At 41.1% G+C, this 20,523-nt stretch overlaps 1 protein-coding gene across 1 annotated transcript in view; it reads right to left on the bottom strand.

The window, feature by feature from the left end:
• The window catches only part of LOC121853915 (probable glutamate receptor), a 196,018-nt gene that overhangs the window by 104,050 nt on the left and 71,445 nt on the right, over positions 1-20,523 (bottom strand). The window contains exons 5-6 of the mRNA XM_042348311.1: positions 18,560-18,718; positions 18,173-18,320 (exon numbers count right to left, since the gene is read on the bottom strand). Coding sequence (XP_042204245.1) covers positions 18,173-18,320; positions 18,560-18,718 — 307 coding nt within the window. The remainder of the gene's footprint in view (positions 1-18,172; positions 18,321-18,559; positions 18,719-20,523) is intronic.

Below are 20,523 nucleotides of genomic sequence, written 5' to 3'. Positions count from 1 at the left end.
TTGGCGTGTCTGCCTGTTTCTAATGTGAACCAGGCAGTCAGCTGTCTGTCTGTCATGTTAGATGCCATATTGTCTATTTGTGCATACATGAATCTGTCTATTTTTGTCAACCTCCTGTCTGTTTCACTGTCTATATTCACCCTGTGTCTATTGTAGTCATCTTTTCCATGCATTCCTGTTATTATCTTTTTATCTCTTCTCCTTTTCCATGAGCCACAGGAATAAGTATACACGGTAGCTGTAAGATCGTCTGGTAACGTTGAAACTGCGCATCCAGACGCATGATGAAACTCAGCTCCCCCCCCCCCCGCCACCTGTTATCTATAACTATTTTCTGTTTCCCCTTCTTTATTCTTTTACTTACTCATCTTCCTTCCTTTACTAATCTAAACAACATTAAAAAAAGCAGGCTAAGAAAAAAGTGGGGGGAGGAGGAGGGAGCCGTACGATAACTGCAATCCTGGGCTGACAGCTTACAGCGAATAAGGGTGCGCCAAATCAGTAGACTTGCATCGTTTTCCAGCGTTAATAAAATGGTTATGTAATGGCTTCCTAAAGAAACCATCGATATGGGACCAGGTTTGTTCCACTCTACGAATATTTTGCGATTTTTCCACCAAGTTTGATGAAAAACTATTGTGCCGTTTCGGCTGCCCAGAGCACACACACACACACACACACACGGCTAGTCCAAGAGTATATTCGATTACGGTGCATCTATTAATAGACTGTGACCAATATAGTTTTACCAATAAAATGGAGGAAGACCATTTTGGGTTGTAACGTAACCCCTCAACTTATATATATATATATATATATATATATATATATATATATATATATATATATATATATATATATATATATATATATATATATATATATATAACACGTGGACTTTTGAACATATAATCAACGACCTCACCAGCCAGGATTCGAACACTCAACCTAATGCATGGGACCAGGGAACACTACCGACCATACCACAAGAGCACTAAAATCAGTTCTAGACTATGTGATATTTCACACAAATTGAAGTATACATGGTACATCGTGTTTCATACCAGCTGGATTCGGTAAAATGCTACTGAAATCCACATAAGCAGCACGGGCAGTTCCCAATGAGAGGTTCACGGCGCCATCAGCTCGATGAACAGGCTTTGTGTGAAATATCACATAGTCTAGAACTGCTTTTAGTGCTCTCTTGGTATGGTCGGTAGTGTTCCCTGGTCCCATGCATTAGGTCGAGGGTTCGAATCCTGGCTGGTGAAGTCGTTGATTATATATATATATATATATATATATATATATATATATATATATATATATATATATATATATATATATATATATATATATATATATATATATATATATATATATACATACATACATACATATACGGCGCCATCAGCTCGATGAACAGGCTTTGTGTGAAATATAACAGAGTCTAGAACTGCTTTTAGTGTCCTTGTGGCTTAGCCGGTAAGCGTTCCCCAGTCACACCCAGTAGGTCGAGGGTTCGATTCCTTGCTGGTGAGGTCGTTGCTTATATGTTCAAAGTCCGCGTGTTATATGGACTAAAAATGAAGTATATATATGTACCTCGCGTTTCATACCAGTTGGATTCGGTAAAATGCTACTGACACCACATAAGAGGTACGGGCAGTTTCCCAATGAGGTTCACGGCGCCATCAGCTCGATGAACAGGCTTTGTGTGAAATATAACAGAGTCTAGAACTGCTTTTAGTGTCCTTGTGGCCTAGCCGGTAAGCGTTCCCTAGTCCCACCCAGTAGGTCGAGGGTTCGATTCCATGCTGGTGAGGTCGTTGATTATATGTTCAAAGTCCGCGTGCTATATGGACTAAAAAAATGAAGTATACATATGTACCTCGCGTTTCATAGCAGCTGGATTCGGTAAAATGCTACTGACACCACATAAGAGGCACGGGCAGTTTCCCAATGAGGTTCACGGCGCCATCAGCTCGATGAACAGGCTTTGTGTAAAATATAACAGAGTCTAGAACTGCTTTTAGTGTCCTTGTGGCCTAGCCGGTAAGCGTTCCCTAGTCCCACCCAGTAGGTCGAGGGTTCGATTCCATGCTGGTGAGGTCGTTGATTATATGTTCAAAGTCCGCTTGTTATATGGACTAAAAAAAAAAAAAATGAAGTATACATATGTACCTCGCGTTTCATACCAGCTGGATTCGGTAAAATGCTACTGACACCACATAAGAGGCACGGGCAGTTTCCCAATGAGGTTCACGGCGCCATCAGCTCGATGAACAGGCTTTGTGTAAAATATAACAGAGTCTAGAACTGCTTTTAGTGTCCTTGTGGCCTAGCCGGTAAGCGTTCCCTAGTCCCACCCAGTAGGTCGAGGGTTCGATTCCATGCTGGTGAGGTCGTTGATTATATATATATATATATATATATATATATATATATATATATATATATATATATATATGTGATATCCAGAAATTTCAGAGTAATTATGTAATATTCAGAAATTTCAGAGTAATTTCAAATGCCCCGCCATGAGTGATACTGAGCGTTCAAGGTCATCTGAGGGGAGGGAGCGCTGCCTGCTCGTAGCGAGAGACTGCGGAACTAGGCCTATATGATATTAAATGTGATTTACCGAATTAATAATGATGCGATTCATGAAGTTATTGACTATTATTGAATTTGAAATTATTATAGATCGTTTAGCAGTCTGAATAATGTTACGGGTGTCCCAAGGAGTTATTAGTTAGGCGGTAAATATATCACGTAGGCCCAAGCTAACGCCTTGGGGAGACGCGACGCTGGCTAGGCCCAGTCCCGGAGAGCATTCACACAGACAAGACGTTCCGCGCGTCCATCAGAAATAGTCACGTGGCCTAGTCACCTGTGCTGCGCTATTGCAGTATAACAAGTAAGTCTCATTCGATCTCAGACAGGGTTAGATAGGGCAGTGGTAAAGTTAACTAGAGCTAACAGTGAGTTCATTTCAGGGTTTCCGTCAGAACCCACTTGACTGGAGTTGACTGGAGTTGACTGCGAGAGATTGACTGCCGTTGATGATTGAGGGTGGCGATTGTCGCCATTGGACCGATCAGTGTAGGCCTGTCACTGTTTAGCGGGGTAGCAAAGGATCTCTTGAGTGAACGAGTGCTCCCGACAACTAACACGACACGGGACCAGCATCAGCAGTGGGTGATCAGTTCTTACCACTCCGGTGCACAACCCCACATGTCCCGAGCAGCTAGTGAAACCCTCTTGCTAACGGGAAGCTAAAGTTTCTCTCAACTGCACAAGGTCTGATTGGCTCACTCTCTTCCTGCCCATGGACGCACTGGGAGTACACTGAGGCTATCTGAGTATATTAATGGTCACACACTGAGACCGTGAGTCTAGGACTCTAGGAGATACCTAGAGGAACATTTTATCTTCCTTATCACGGGTGTAGTTAACACCATTCCTCAGACTGATATTATCTTGACGTGTGTAGTTTAATATTTCTTAAATAATTTTGATAGTAGTGTTTTTTGAATGTTTGTGCCATTAAGTGGAACCAGAGTGATACTGTGATTTGATTCTTTTAATGCCTCTAATTCTTCATAATTCTGATCTCAGGTATAACCTTGTTCCCCAGAGCAGTGGTTAGGTTAGGTTAGGAAGTGTACACCTGTTGGGGTGCTATAATTTTGTTGAGTGATATTATTTTGCTGAAAGCCCTTAAGGCCTATTCATTGTAGAGTATTTAATTTCTTATCTTTTATTACCATTCCTCAGTGACTGATATTATTTTGTGAAAGCCCTTAAGGCCTGTTCATGTGTGCAAACAACATTTCTTAATACTTCAAATTTATTGTTGCCTGTGTTTCTAATAATTTCTATGTCATGTATAACTTTTATTCCCCAGAGTAGTGTTTAAAGTTTAAGTTAAGAGGTGCGCATATTGGTGTACCATTATTTGATTGTGTTTGTAGTGTTGGAGGGAATATAAGTGTCTAAATTTTACAGTGTGTCTCATTCATCCCAGTCACAGACGCTATCCTTCCACGGGTCACGGACAGTTCATTTTGTGTAGTAGATTTAAGTGTTCTTGTGCTGGTTCGGGATTTTTCTCAAAGGGGCGCTTCCACTGCCATTACCATCTATTAATTTTTAATAAACCCCAAGTCAGGTGAGAAATTAAAGTCCAGTAAATTCCGACCGGTTACAAATGGTAGCAGAGCGTAGTTTTTAATGTCGTGACTGATAGTACTGTGGTTGGGATAATGAACGCCATCATGTGTTGGTTAGCAATGGTAGGGATTGAACTCGCACTGATGCTCATCCTTGTGCCCGGACTGAGTTGGTTAGGCTTGACAATAGAGATGTGTATGGGGAGGAAGAGAGACGGCCGCGGGACCTTGGTACAGCTGAGAGAGGAGTTCGGAGACCTAAAGAGGGATTATCAAGCACAGGTAAACAGGTTCAAGTGGGAGTCTCAGGCACACATTCAACGGTTCAGGGAGGAAACAAGGGGTGAATGTCAGGCACACGTCCAGCAGTCAAGGAAGTGTGAGGTCCAAGTGGGAAATATAGGGGTACGTAAGTAGTTCAGAGAGGTTGATCGAGCCCTCCAGCTGAGAGACAAGACGAAGCCGACCGATTACAGTTTAGGGTGCATGGTAATGAGAAAAGGCAGGTTGTAGGGGGTGAGTTGGAGGAGTTGTGAGTAGGGCAGAGGGGATTGGAGAGATGGTTAGGTCAGAGATGTGCGTTGAGTAGTGGTTGCTGTCATGAGCGGGATTGAGTTGCTGTCATGAGCGGGATTGAGAGTACGGTTGTAATGTCCAGGGCCTCACTAATATGGGCTGGTACATTGTCAGAGGGTTGGTCTGCCGGCATGAGGTTCGGAGACGTGGACTGAGTATTGTTTTGACACTGGTTCCTCTTAGCTCAAGGGCCAGGCAAAAGGAGAGCATGTTTGTTTTGGACTGTGTATTTTTTTGACACTGGTTCCTCTTAGTTCAAGGGCCAGGCAAAAGGGGAGCGTGATGTTCTGGTTGGATTGAGTTGGGCTAGGAAGAAATGGAGTTGCTAGCTGCGAGTGGAATAGTACAGAGTTGAAGGTGGGTTTTAAGTTGTTCTCTCAGCACATGAGGGCAGTGCTGTCTTTTTTAGGGGGGTCGAGTGTTAGCGGGAGAGAAAAGGAGAGAAGAGAAGACGGGAATGCTGCATTTAGCAAAAGGGGTGAGGTGCAGTTCTTAGAACAAAATTTTAGGGGGGTCGTATGAATGTTTTCTCAGCACATGAGGACAGTGCTGTCTTTTTTTAGGGGGGTCGATTGTAATATTCAGAAATTTCAGAGTAATTTCAAATGCCCCGCCATGAGTGATACTGAGCGTTCAAGGTCATCTGAGGGGAGGGAGCGCTGCCTGCTCGTAGCGAGAGATTGCGGAACTAGGCCTATATGATATTAAATGTGATTTACCGAATTAATAATGATGCGATTCATGAAGTTAAGGGACTATTATTGAATTTGAAATTATTATAGATCGTTTAGCAGTCTGAATAATGTTACGGGTGTCCCAAGGAGTTATTAGTTAGGCGGTAAATATATCACGTAGGCCCAAGCTAGCGCCTTGGGGAGACACGACGCTGGCTAGCCCAGTCCCGGAGAGCAGTCACACAGACAAGACGTTCCGCGCGTCCATCAGAAATAGTCACGTGGCCTAGTCACCTGTGCTGCGCTATTGCAGTATAACAAGTAAGTCTCATTCGATCTCAGACAGGGTTAGATAGGGCAGTGGTAAAGTTAACTAGAGCTAACAGTGAGTTCATTTCAGGGTTTCCGTCAGAACCCACTTGACTGGAGTTGACCGGAGTTGACTGCGAGAGATTGACTGCCGTTGATGATTGAGGGTGGCGATTGTCGCCATTGGACCGATCAGTGTAGGCCTGTCACTGTTTAGCGGGGTAGCAAAGGATCTCTTGAGTGAACGAGTGCTCCCGACAACTAACACGACACGGGACCAGCATCAGCAGTGGGTGATCAGTTCTTACCACTCCGGTGCACAACCCCACATGTCCCGAGCAGCTAGTGAAACCCTCTTGCTAACGGGAAGCTAAAGTTTCTCTCAACTGCGCAAGGTCTGATTGGCTCACTCTCTTCCTGCCCATGGACGCACTGGGAGTACACTGAGGCTATCTGAGTATATTAATGGTCACACACTGAGACCGTGAGTCTAGGACTCTAGGAGATACCTAGAGGAACATTTTATCTTCCTTATCACGGGTGTAGTTAACACCATTCCTCAGACTGATATTATCTTGACGTGTGTAGTTTAATATTTCTTAATTAATTTTGATAGTAGTGTTTTTTTGAATGTTTGTGCCATTAAGTGGAACCAGAGTGATACTGTGATTTGATTCTTTTAATGCCTCTAATTCTTCATAATTCTGATCTCAGGTATAACCTTGTTCCCCAGAGCAGTGGTTAGGTTAGGTTAGGAAGTGTACACCTGTTGGGGTGCTATAATTTTGTTGAGTGATATTATTTTGCTGAAAGCCCTTAAGGCCTATTCATTGTAGAGTATTTAATTTCTTATCTTTTATTACCATTCCTCAGTGACTGATATTATTTTGTTGAAGACCCTTAAGGCCTGTTCATGTGTGCAAACAACATTTCTTAATACTTCAAATTTATTGTTGCCTGTGTTTCTAATAATTTCTATGTCATGTATAACTTTTATTCCCCAGAGTAGTGTTTAAAGTTTAAGTTAAGAGGTGCGCATATTGGTGTACCATTATTTGATTGTGTTTGTAGTGTTGGAGGGAATATAAGTGTCTAAATTTTACAGTGTGTCTCATTCATCCCAGTCACAGACGCTATCCTTCCACGGGTCACGGACAGTTCATTTTGTGTAGTAGATTTAAGTGTTCTTGTGCTGGTTCGGGATTTTTCTCAAAGGGGCGCTTCCACTGCCATTACCATCTATTAATTTTTAATAAACCCCAAGTCAAGTGAGAAATTAAAGTCCAGTAAATTCCGACCGGTTACATATATATATATATATATATATATATATATATATATATATATATATATATATATATATATATATATATATATATATATATAACCCAAGTTAAAAGGGAACTCTACCCAAAGCAAATATAGACATCCCAAGTTGTTTAACTGAGTGTTTTTGTGGTTTGTAAAAACAGAGTGTTGTAAATTCCTTGTGGAACCAGCTACATCTGGTACAGACCAACTATTTGACCTGTCATACTCAATCAACTCTAAGAGGTCTACCAGCTCCAAGGTGCATTAACCTATGTGACCTCACAGGATCGCCTGAAGATACCGGTGAACTCCAAGTTCATCGGGTTCGCCATCCATCACCCTTCTAGTGGTTGGCCGTGGTTACTCTCCTCAATACCAGACGCCATCACGAATTCTTCAAGGACGTCATCCTTAAACTACACACCAGCAACCCTGACTGTGAATTTCGACCAGCTGACTGTCATCCAAGCCGCTGAAGTCTACGGGATTAGAGGCCACATTTTCAAGAAATTCCCAGAATTCTACAATCAGGCCAACAGTAATAGGTAGGACACACTATATTAAACTCATATTAACATATTCTACAGCACAGCAAGGATACGTCGTGTAGGATACTGTTTAATTCATAGGTTTCTTACTTATTATTATTTGATATACTGTATATAAATACACTGAAGTTTTCTAGAACGAGTAATAATATTTTTCTTGCCAATTATTACGAAATTTTTCAAACATTTAATGTAAATGGCTAGGCAATGTTTTTGTGTACACTGACTTTTTATGTCTATTTAACACTGGTGGATGATTTTTTTAATTTAATGAATTCAGATATTACCGATATGAAGGAGATTTATAAAAAAGTTTCAGATAAATCTGACGACGCACTCAAGTCTGATACTGTACTAGCCACTGGTACTACTGTGAATACTGAACACATAGAATTAATAGATTCGCAAGAAACGCAAACGCCCTTACTGCGAGACATTTCTGTTGAGAGTAGTGAACACTAAAGTGATCAATCGCATGACGATTTATGTCGTGGAACCCTAAGGTCAGGTAATACATACAATACAACACCTGATTACGGGCAGGATACCTCTCAGTCTACAGAATCTCACATTGTGTCAGAGATTTTTACTTTCCCTCCTGCATCCACGCATCTTTCAGTTAGATCTAGGTTGTCGAGCAACTCACGAACCATGGCTACATCTAATACCAGCATGTCATCTAACCAACCTAACATTGTTCAAGCATTGCCACGCAGTGATCGCGTTTGCAAGTTTACGGCGAAGGATGACTATAGTGTAACCCCATTTTTAAGGGCATGTGAAGATGTAATGAAAAACATTCAAATAACAGATGATGATGAGCGCAAGGTGTTTATACGCGGTCACATCAAAGAAGGAAGTTATGCGAGCCAACATTTGGAATCTAGTGGTCTTGCACACCCTACTTATGCGAAGTTTAAGAAGACTTTAATTGGTCTATTTGAATTAGGCGCATTGCAGGGTCACCTGAACTGGATGTTTAGGTGGGTTAATCATCTGCCACGGACGATACGCGCAGAAGACACGATAAGAAGTGTTTCCCTTGCTGACGAGGTCTGTCAAGATATCTTAACTAATTTTGGTGGTTCACCCTGGGGGAACGAGCACAATAATATGTCTCTAGATAGTTTTGCACAATTAATGGAGTTCCTTGGTTTCATCCTAACAATCCTTGACCGGGCATATATTACATACAGAGACACATAATTATAGGCCCGATGAGGACATTTTGGATTATGCAGCCAAGATCGCTATTAAATCATCACGTACTCCCCTAGCAAGGAGAGTAACACTTGAAACGTCAATTAAGCAACGAGTTCCTAAGAATTCAGCAACAAAGAAGCAACATTTAGTATGCACACATTGCAAGAAAAATGGTCATACTGTAGATTTTTGCTATCAACTCCAACGAAGTGGTGCTAAGCCTAAAATCAAACCAACCCCTCAACCACCACAGCGACTAGGCCCACCTAAGACTTATGCAACAGCTGCTCAAACCAGGTCTGCTTCATACCAGACTGCTGACGTGTGTAGACAAATAGGGATGGAGTTACCCAAGGTATCCCACAACGGTAAGCCGAGCAGTCATTTTCACAAGAGGTCGGGAGAAGACCAACGTCAGTCCCAGACCGACATAGGGGAGGTACACCACTACCAACACCCGACAACGCTTCTGTTACAGCCTCATTAATAGCAGCGATAACCAAAGCGAAAGTGTTATCAATTCCGGCGAGGGTTGGGTCAGTCAAGTTAGAGTTAGACATTGATACGGGTGCTTGTGCAAACGTACTTTCTTTGGCATCCTATCAAGAGTTACAACGTAGATCCTGTCACCGAGAATGTTTGATTCAACCTACTGACACGGATCTCTCAGGAGTTTCCGGTACTCAGCTGGACATAACAGGAATGGTAACATTACCACTGCATTTTTCTAGACGTGGTATATCCTTTTCTATAGATTTTTATATAGTCCCAGACTTTAATTTACCAGCTGATGGTTTAATAGGTCTTCCAACTCTTCAAACTAATTTGATAGATGTTCAGCCCAGCAAAAATACTATCACTGTTAATTGCATTTCCTTCAGTGCCATGCACACGCCTGTACCATTGGTTTCCACAAGGGTGAATGTGTTATCTAACGCTCCTACTATGAGGATGATGGATTTTGAGTCAAAGCGAGTCCAAGACCCCACAGACTAACTTCCCCAGCGTGATTATAGTAGCAATAGTTGGACGATCGTACCTGCAGTTTTAACGAGTACTCTTCATTTTCAGAATGAGGAAATCACCAGAGCCACTGTTGTTTTACCTGACGTGTACACGGGGATGGATGCAGTCTGTCTTACGGAAACATGCAAGGTTAAAGGCTTATCGTGCGAATCTACATTGAGCACGATTCGTCCTGGTGGTTTAACAGACGTTATATTTCTCAACAGAACAGGCGCGTTACGAATATTGAAAGAAGGATGTTATTTGTGTGATTTTCTAGTTTATCATAACCATGTTGCCCAACAGCCTACGCAATTCCCAAGTGGTAGCGTTTCACCTTCAATTAAGCAAACCAGACAGGAGAGGATAGATTAAATAACACCACATGTTAAGGTGATTGATCACCCTCAAGGCAAGACTAGGCTCCTAGAGTAACTTGGCGACTACCGAAAATTGTAGCTTTACCAGGGGAACAGCTAGGTCACACAAATTTAACCTCACATCACATATACCTAAGACAAGGCACAAACCCAGTTTACATATCAGCTTACCGACTACAACATAGCCAGCGCGCTGTAGTCCAGGACATGGTTCAGGATATGTTGGATCAAGAGGTTATTATACATTCAAAATCCCCTTTCAATAGTCCACTATTTTTAGTCCCCAAGAAGGATGGAGGTTGGCGCCCAGTATTTGATTTTAGACGAGTCAATGAAAATACTATCCCAGATAGGTACCCAATGCCTGTCTTGTTTGATATTTTACAATCCTTAGGCAAGGATAATGCTGTATTTAACCACTTTGATTTGCTTAGCGGTTATTGGCAAATACCTCTTGGTGAAAAATCTCGAAAGATTACTGCTTTTAGTACTTATTTGGGCCATTTTGAAATTCTGCGGATGCCTTCCGGTCTCAGAAATGCCCCACTGACTTTTCTAAGGATGATCAACATCTTGTTTGCAGGGTTGATAGGGACCACAGTATGTGCCTACTTAGATGATCTCATCGTAGTCATTAAGGATGTAGATACGCATATTGTTAAACTCCCTGAAGGTTTCCAAAAACTTTCTACAGGAGGACTCAAAGTCAAGCTTTCTAGTTGTGAATTTTTAAAATCCAGAATCCAATTCCTAGGTCGTGTAGTTGACGGTGACGGCATTCATACAGTAGATGACACAGTTAAGGCTGTTGCCCAGTTCCCACGCCCTACAAGTGTTGATAAAGTACGTAGTTTTCTTAGTTTATCTGGATATTGTCGTTCTCTTATTAAAGGTTATGCAACATTAGCTTCACCCTTGACTAAGCTACTTAGGAAGAATGCAACTTTTGTATGGAATGCTGTGCAAGAAGATAGTTTTTGTGCATTGAAGACAACACTTACCAATGCCCCAGTTTTAGCATTTCCTGACAACTCTCAAGAATTTACTCTGTGTACTGACGCCTCAATACAGGACATCGGCGCTGTACTTATGCAGCTGGACGCACGAGGAAAATATAGAGTATTGCTTTTGCAAGGCATAAACTTAATGATGCCGAAACACATTATTCAGTAAGGCTTCTAGAAACGTTAGGTGTTGTTTAGGCAATGAAGAAGTTTAAAGACATAATTTTTGGTCATAAAATATTCGTCTATACAGATCACGTGTCAGTGACAGAGCTGTTTCACGGTAAAAATCTTTCAGGTAGACTAGCACGCTGGTATCTTTCCATTCAAGAGTTTGAACCCGAGTTCAAGTGTTTATCGGGACCAGCGAATGTGGTTGCAGACGCTTTGTCCAGAAACATAGCACCAGTGATACCTCTATCATCGTTCTCCCACTCGCAATTAGGGGATGAACAACGACTCGATCCATTGTGGTCTACAGTCATTTTCGCTCTAGAGTCGGGGGAGGAATCTAATCTCCCAAAGTAACCTCTTCCGTTTAATCAATTTGAAGTACGACGAAACTTACTCCTTCGCTCCAAGCAGACAACTGAGGGTATTGTTACTTAAATTGTCGTACCTGATACACTTCGTGAAACGATACTAATGTTGTATCACGATGCTCCCCAAGCAGGTCACCCCGGACGTGACAAATGTCTGGCGGAGGTCAGAAAGAAGTATTTTTGGAATACTATGAAGAAAGACATAAAATTGCATATTGGTTAGTGTTTTTCATGTGCTCAGCATAAGGGTACTACAAGGTCACCGGCTGCAATTCTACAGTATCCTACACCAGAACGTCCGTTAGAACCTCCGAGGAGTAATCAAGGATCCTCGTACGTCCTAGCGTGTGTGGTTCATTTTTCTAGATTTGTGATTTTAGTCCCACTGAAGGATAAAACAGCCGAATATGTGGTTTATGCCTTAGTTATTCACCGCATATGTCCTTTTACTACTCCCAAGGTTCTTCTCTCCGACAACGGATTAGAGTTCAAGAACCAACTTGAAGAGCACATATGTCGACAATACGACATCCAACAAAGTTTTATTTGCAGCCTGTCATCCACAGGCTAATGGCATTGTTGAAAGAGCCAATCGCAAAATCATAAAGATTCTTCGTCCAATAGCTAGTCAAAGGAACTATGCAAGGGAAGAGTGGTTACCGCAAGTTTCCGCATGTATAGATGGGTCGATCAACAGCTCTACAGGAAAATCACCCTATTATATTGTTTACGGCATTGACAAACGCTTACCATATAACGTACTTACAGACAAGCCATGCCCAGTCTATAATGTGGACGATTTCGCTAACAGTCAAATCAATGTATTAACGGATATTCATGGACAAGTACGTAAACATTTAGCAGCGTCACGCGCTGAAATGATATACAAGCAACATAAAGAAGCTAAGCCTGTCATGCTAGAAATAGGCGAAGCTGTTATGGTGCGAGAACCAGAACGAAAGTCCAAACTTTCACCTAAGTTTGACGAACCATTCCGCATTATTTCTAAAGAAGCGTGCAACAAATTAAAAATTTTAAAGCCAAACTCACAAACTTCAGATGTTGTGTATGCGGGCAGACTTAAAAAGGTCCATTCAGATTCATTTCACAGGAATGATAATGATGTCCCAGACACAACTGTTCAAACAGCAAACACGTCAAATCCACCCAGTGTATCTGATGATTCTTGTTTAAAACTACGTTCTGCGAAACGAATATAATAATGTTCCTAACATTTCTGTAATGATATTAACACAAAAAGATTTCTGAGTCTAATCATTTATAAAAAAAAAATTAATTTCGTGAATTCAGTGCCTACACTGGTATGATTCATTTCTTTTTCCAAGCAGTTTGCATGCTACAAAAACTTCAACTCAAGCTGTATCAATTAACAAAAACGAACTAATTGCTAGTATGGTTGATGCAGTGTTAGGAGGGGTGAAGGCACAGCATGTGTATGTGAAAATTCTTCTTGAAGCCATACAAATAGCCAAGACGAGTTATCGGTTAACTCCAATTTTTGGCATATGAAGAGGTAGAATAGTATATACTTCTGTTAGAGTAAACTCTCACGCACTATACTTTCCTCATCCACGTAACTATGCTAGTGCAAAGCAAATTAATGAACAGCATGTAGAACCTTTCCCATTATACTCTGATGACACACTCTTTACTCAGGATATGCCAACTGATCTTTCACTAATAGATGATTTTAGGGAATTATCACGGTGTAAGTCGTCATGTATACATTTACACATGCCCAGGCTTTGTGTGCACGTTTATTCTGCCGCAGACGGAATATGCGAATTGGCGATCATACAAACTAACGTTCTCACAGCTCTGAAACAATGTAACTATACACCGATTTTCAAGGAAAACTGTGTTTCATGCGCATCTCAAATATTCCTGGAAGTGTTGGACAATGGTCCGAATTGTTGTTGCCTCTAAGCAAGACCTCAGACACTGGAACTAGTGTCTTGTTGTATTATTCAAGACATGATAGTTCATGACCAAGACTCCTATTGCTAAACATTTGCCCAGTAGCAGGTAATTTATATAAAAGGATTCATTAATATTAGTACACGCCAATTTATTACTTCCACTATGGGTATAATCAATTGCCTATTTATAAATCCAACTGATATTCGATAGGGCAACTTGTCATGTTTATGAGAACTCTTACCCAAGATAACTTGTATCCGCCTGAAAGTACTCGTACCCACTTCGAAGAAAAATTTTATCCAAAGAACAGAAAGTTACGAGTTAATACCGTCATATATAAAATATCAAGGAATACTTGGTGAATTGTATTAAACAAAAATAAAATTGGAAAATAATTTCGAGACTATATGGGTGAAGATAAGTAATAGAAGGGGAACTCTTGTTCTTGGAGTTATTCATATCACCAAAATAGCAAGTGGTAAAGATTTATATCCAAACTTCTACTTTTTGAAGAGTTGGTATAAAGTATGAACCACTACCTTACAACTAATTCAGGATAGATACAGTATTCCTTACCTGAGCCCCAAGTGCGGTCAAAAGAATGATCATAACCACAGCAGATAGGAGGCAATAACATTATGTTTGGTACTCTGAATATTAACTTGAAGCAAATAGGAAATATCAGTATTCGCGGTGGGACAGATCTCAACCTTACCACCGGGGCAGGGATATCCCTCACCTACCCCACCCCCTTCCCCCTCCTTATTTGCAATAGGATTAATTACCGTCAAGCTGACGGCAAGAATGTGTGATTTCGATTTACCCTTATCGTTACAGCTATAATATTTAACATATTCGAACCTTTGTCGAATTTGAAAACTGAGAATTTATATGAACATTACATAAAAGTCATGTTTAGGGAGATTATTGATGAAGGAGCTGATTGACAGTCCGATCCACCGTGTGAGATAAGAATGACAAGGTGATGTGGGGATAAATCTTTGCTCTGTGGAGAAGAGGAGGGGTCCACTGAGTCATGAGGGCTGCTCCCTACAATTACTACAATGTCATAGCATGACGCAGATGTATGCATAAATGGTTACTTTTAAATTATTATTCTATATGTGACACTCACGCGCCATAGTTTGGATGCACCCCTACTCCTGGGTCGACGGAAGTCCTAGTCAGGGCTGCTAACTATAGTGATGGTAGTAGGTAGTAGGCAGCTACCAAACATGGAGGTACTACCGCCTGGGAAGATATTGGAAGCATAATGTGTAGACCCTGCTGCCATAAGGCAGCACGAAAATTGTGACCAAGTCCTAGGTTGCTGACTGACTTTGTGCCTCATTTACACACAATTGCAAGGTCTCAATTGTTTCTCTTACCATTGACAACACAACATGCATATAATATTTCTCACTCTTGATCATTTTTCATTTTGTTTTTCTTTATTATTATTATTATTAAAATTATTATTATTATTAGTAGTAGTAGCAGTAGTAGCAGTAGTAGCAGTAGTAGCAGTAGTAGCAGTAGTAGTAGTATTAATGCAGTGTTGTTATTTTATTATTATTGTTATCATTATTATTTTATTTTTATTTGTGTATTTTTATTATAAACTTTACTTATCTGAATTATTATTATTATTATTATTATTATTATTATTATTATTATTATTATTATTATTATTATTATTATTAATATTATTATTATTATTATTATTATTATTATTATTATTATTATTATTATTATTATTATTATTATTATTATTATTATTATTATTATTATTATTATTATTATTATTATTATATTTTCGACCCCCAGGCCCCGATGTGGGCCAGTGACCTGTGCCCCGGTGGTCTAATCCCCGTAAAAAAGAAGAAAAAAGTGTCGTGTAGTCACTAAAAATCCTGTATCGTGCATATATTCTCTCAAATATTACATCATGAACTGCTATTCGTACAATCCAGCGAAGCTTCTAGCTACCACATTGCACCACTGAACGATAGTTGGTGTGGGGTGAGGGGGGGGGGACGTTCGGTATGAAGCCAAGGCTACGACTTCCATCGAGTCAGGAGTAGGGGTAGAGGGTGCATCGAAACTATGGCGCGTGAGTGTACACATAATCTAAACATCATGAATATCCTGTTACTTAGTATGAATTTCAATTTCAACGGTCGCCTGATATACTAGCCGGTATAAGCCACCACCGCTACCACCACACCACCACCACCACACCACCACCACCACCACCACCACTACCACACCACCACCACCTCCACCGCACAAGGTCCGCACATGTGCTAATCTTTCTATTGCTAAACCATATCAAAGCTCATAACAACCTGACTGCTAGAACTGGTGATGTTAAATATTCCTTTGATTCACATTGTAAGCGACTACATCATCTCAACACAATCGGCAGTTCGGGAGGGACCTGTCCTATGGGATACTACGGCCTACTTTATCAATCTATAGCCTAGCCGTAAATAATATGTAAAAGACAACATACAGAGCTGAACCAATAAATTAAACATAAACATTGCAATATCATGTCGGCAGTATTAATATATCATAAGTTACAGCAAACGTGTTCCACGGCCCTGCATTGGATGTGCACCTAATGTCTATCAGTAGAGAGCTCTTAATGGTTGAATTTCACATGTCAGTTCTTATTGATACATAGAAAGACGCACAAGGTTATATCAAAACCAAAATATATCCTATAACCTACTAACTCTAGAAAACTTTGCAAGCCTCGACAGTGGCCCAGCACGACCACAGTGACACCACCTGAATATACGATTATTAATAGATAGTTGTAAACGCCTTAGTTAAGGACGTTCAGGTTACGGGCAAGTCGAAGGGAATGATTGAAACCCGTCTTTTGACGCATTCAATATTTATTGATGTGGTCAAAACCTGCAGAGGAGAAAGCGTTCATAATATTACAAGGTGATCCATCTGATACATAATTAGTTAGTCTCATACAATTTTATCTTAATTACTATTTATTAAACATACTGACATAACACAAAGTTCATAACTCTATTAATCTTAGCTTCGCTTCATTCTGCATTGTCTTATTATTCCAGGCTAGGCAGAAACGAGTAGGCGTAATTAGTCAACAATATTTCAGTACCGAGGGGTATGTCATCACTTAGGCTGTACTTACAAGTGCGGGTCAATGCAGATCAGTATGGTGTTCCAAGAGAAAACAGTATTGCGTAAATCGTCCCAGCACAAATTCTCGGACAGGAGAAGGCTGGTCTTCACAGCAACACTAGAGAGGGCGATCTATCTCATGGAGGGGCGGGCAGCTACCGCCACCAGTCTAAGACAGTCCACTCAGCAGAACCAGGATTTGTCTGTAAACACTTCTACATCTGGCGAGGTCACAGATCGAAAGATTTAATGACATCACACGCCAGCACTGTAGCTGAAGCCAGCGGCGATAACACTCCCGGCGTTGGGCAATCGCCCAAGATTTACGGTGTGGCGTGTTCAATAAGGTATACACGGGTAACTGACCTTCGGAACTCCCTAGCTACGGTTCGCACAAGCACCTGGCGCACTAGACTGGCTCCCAGGGCTGTTGTCGACCCTGCCCAATGGCCATTTGTTGCGACGAAGATCTTCTCAGGTGACGAAGACAAGGTCGCCTTTCTGGAGATTACAGGTTGGTTCTATGTACCTCTGTCTTTTGCGGAGTAGTGGAAGGTACTTCCTCACCCAGCGTTTCCAGAAGCGGTCTGCTAGGAACTGTACGTGCCGCCACCGTCGTTGATGTAAGACTTTCAGAAGACATCCTCCCAATGGCAGATCAGTATGGTGTTTCAAGAGAAAACAGTATTGCGTAAATCGTCCCAGCACAAATTCTCGGACAGGAGAAGGCTGGTCTTCACAGCATCACTAGAGAGGGCGATCTATCTCATAGAGGTGCGGGCAGCCACCGCCACCAGTCTAAGACAGTCCACTCAGCAGAACCAGGACTTGTCTGTAAACACTTCTACATCTGGCGAGGTCACAGATCGAAAGATTTAATGGCATCACACGTCAGCACTGTAGCTGAAGCCAGCGGCGATAACATAGTAATACTGTGTAATCAATGAGTTTTATTATAATTGTGGGAAGCGGAAAGTATAGTGTATCGACCGTAAGAGGCGTTACATAGGCCTGTATCGTCGAGTATGGTGTGAGTATGGTGCTGTGGTTGGCGTAGCTGTGTGGATCGTTTTCACAGAAGGGATACATATTTAAAACTCTATTGTGGCGATGGGGTAGTCACAGTTTTACCTCTGGGGCAGGGACAAGGACTCCACCCTTGCCACCAATCAGTTTTATCGTTGTAAGACTACTGCGATTCATTCATAAGTTTGGCATTGCGACTGCCAGATTTACGTAAACATCACCACAGGGGGTAAAGGAACTCTTTGAGGCAATTGTACAGTATTGTATACATCCAAAGTTAAATATAAACAAAACAACTCATTTGACTTACTCTCTTGGGCGAGCGTCTGAACGATCCACATGAGAGCCTTAGAGATAATGTTCTTGACTACCATCCTGAAGATCTTAGTCTCAGCCCAAGCCACACACACCATGGCCATGCTCACACTCACCAAGCTGGCCAGGATCAACAACCACACCTGACCAACATGAATATATATTAAACAATGAAAAAACACAACAAAACCAGAAAACCAAAATTACCAAGTGTACTAGAAATGTTACTTAACATTCATAAATATTAACCAATGACAATAACAAAAACGAGAATATAACTATACTAGGAAACGATAATCTACCAGTAAGTGAAAAATAACTGAAAGCAATCATAAAATTCATTAGTTACATATTCTAAAGATACAGGGTATTTGGCCAACACCTGTAGAGTGAAAGGTTTGATGAAACCTGTTATATCACTCTTGACTCCTGGCCTGGGGGTGATGATGGCCCAGTTCTCATGTAGGAGAGGTATTGAGAAGTCACTGACGGTCATCCTTTGAGGTGTGACGGTAAAGGGACCCACGGCGAGCTGCACCTCCTGTAAAGCGAGCACATTGGATGATATGGGCGGTGCTTTAAGTTCTTATTTTCTTCTTGTACAGGAAATGAAAATAGTCTAATGAGAGAGAGAGAGAGAGAGAGAGAGAGAGAGAGAGAGAGAGAGAGAGAGAGAGAGAGAGACTATGACAGCAAAGGAAATTAAGAAACAAAGTGTGGGGAAACTAGAGCAAGTGAAAGAATGAAGAATAGAAAGAGGGAAGAAAGGCAGAAATGAGACAACAAGGGCAATATTTCAAGAGAAAGAGATACTAGCTTGTAGGTTACCTCCTGTTAATATGATTACAATAATGCTATGTCTTGTTTGCATTGTTTGTTGTTTGTTGCATGATATTGTTTTTAAGCACGTATTTGGTGTTCCAGGTATATGGTGGAGCTTAAAATATATTCTGAAACCAATGAACTGTGTTTTGATTTCATCATTGGTAGCAGAGCGTTGTTGTCAATTGAGAAGATGGCCTCAAGTCGAGATTATAAAGCCCCACCACCGATGAGGAATGACTTGCCCTACAACGAGTGGAAGCATGAGGCCCTAATATGGAGGGCCTTCACTCACCTGGAGAAAAAGAAGTTAGACCCTGCTTTGTTCCTGTTGCTGTACGATTCTGCATGTGATGCTGCAAACGAGGTGCAGCTTGATGTTTTAAACAGCGACAATGGTGTTGTTGTGCTTTTGACTGAGTTGGACAGTTTGTTTCTAAAAAAACAAGACACTGCTGCATTTGAAGCATATGATGCTTTTGAAAGATATCGGCGTCCAAGTAGTATATAAATACGTTTGAGCGATTGTATCAAATGAGAAAACATTTGAAATTGGGGTATTACTTGATAGTGTGTTTGCTATAGACTGCTGCGTAGTGCTGACCTGTCTTACGCTAGCATCACTTACTTATGATAATATGAAAGCTCATTAAAAAAGATATTTATTGATAGTGCTACAGCAAAGAATGCTCCTGCTGTTAAAGTAGAACCAACTAATACATATGGTGATAGTGTAGATGCTTTCTATACTCAGCGTGGTCGAGGGCAGAGTTATGGTAGAGGATATGGGTTAAGAAGGGGACGTGGCACGACTCGGTCAGTCGCCCGTGCCGGTCAGGGAGTTCAATGTAAAATGCCTACTAATCATCGTGACTCGTCTGGTAATATTTCAAGGTGAGCTGCATGTGGATCGTGCTTTCATTGGACTTAAAGTTGTCCTGATCGTGAGGTGTTTCAAGCTACTGTTGACGAACAGAATGAGAATGAGAAAGATGAAGAGATCCTGCTTGCAAAGAGCACTACGGAAATTAGTAATAAATTAGAAAATGGAGGTGAAGATGTTGTGCTGCGAGAGCCGTTCAGATCTGGGATTATTGATGGTGGTTATAGTAAGTCTGTGTGCGGCGAAATATGGTACAAATGCCATATAAATACTATGTCTGCCAGTGATCTTAAACTGATTAAAAAGGAGAAGATTCGCATGACCTTCAAGTATGTTGATGGAGTCAAGGTTATTTCTCGGAAGAAGGTAAAATTTCCTGCAGTGTTGGCCGGTAAACGAGTTTACATATCAGCGGATGTGATACCAAATGGCATTCCCCTGCTGCTGAGCAAAGAAGCCATGAAGAAGTGTGATGCTGGGTTGAACTTTTCTCGGGACAGGGCAATGCTTTTTGGTACTGAAGTCTCATTGTCTGTTACTACCAACGGTCTCTATATTGTACCTATTGGCCACCACCATATTAGTTTACCTGGTGCTAAGGAATGTATCTAACATATTCTTTTCCGCTCCAATTTTGAAAA

The sequence above is a fragment of the Homarus americanus genome, unplaced genomic scaffold, assembly GCF_018991925.1.
Source record: "Homarus americanus isolate GMGI-L3 unplaced genomic scaffold, GMGI_Hamer_2.0 scaffold18703, whole genome shotgun sequence".
Lineage (NCBI taxonomy): Eukaryota > Metazoa > Arthropoda > Malacostraca > Decapoda > Nephropidae > Homarus > Homarus americanus.
The sequence above is the reverse complement of the archived record's forward strand: the minus strand, read 5'-3'. Positions and strand labels throughout refer to the sequence as shown.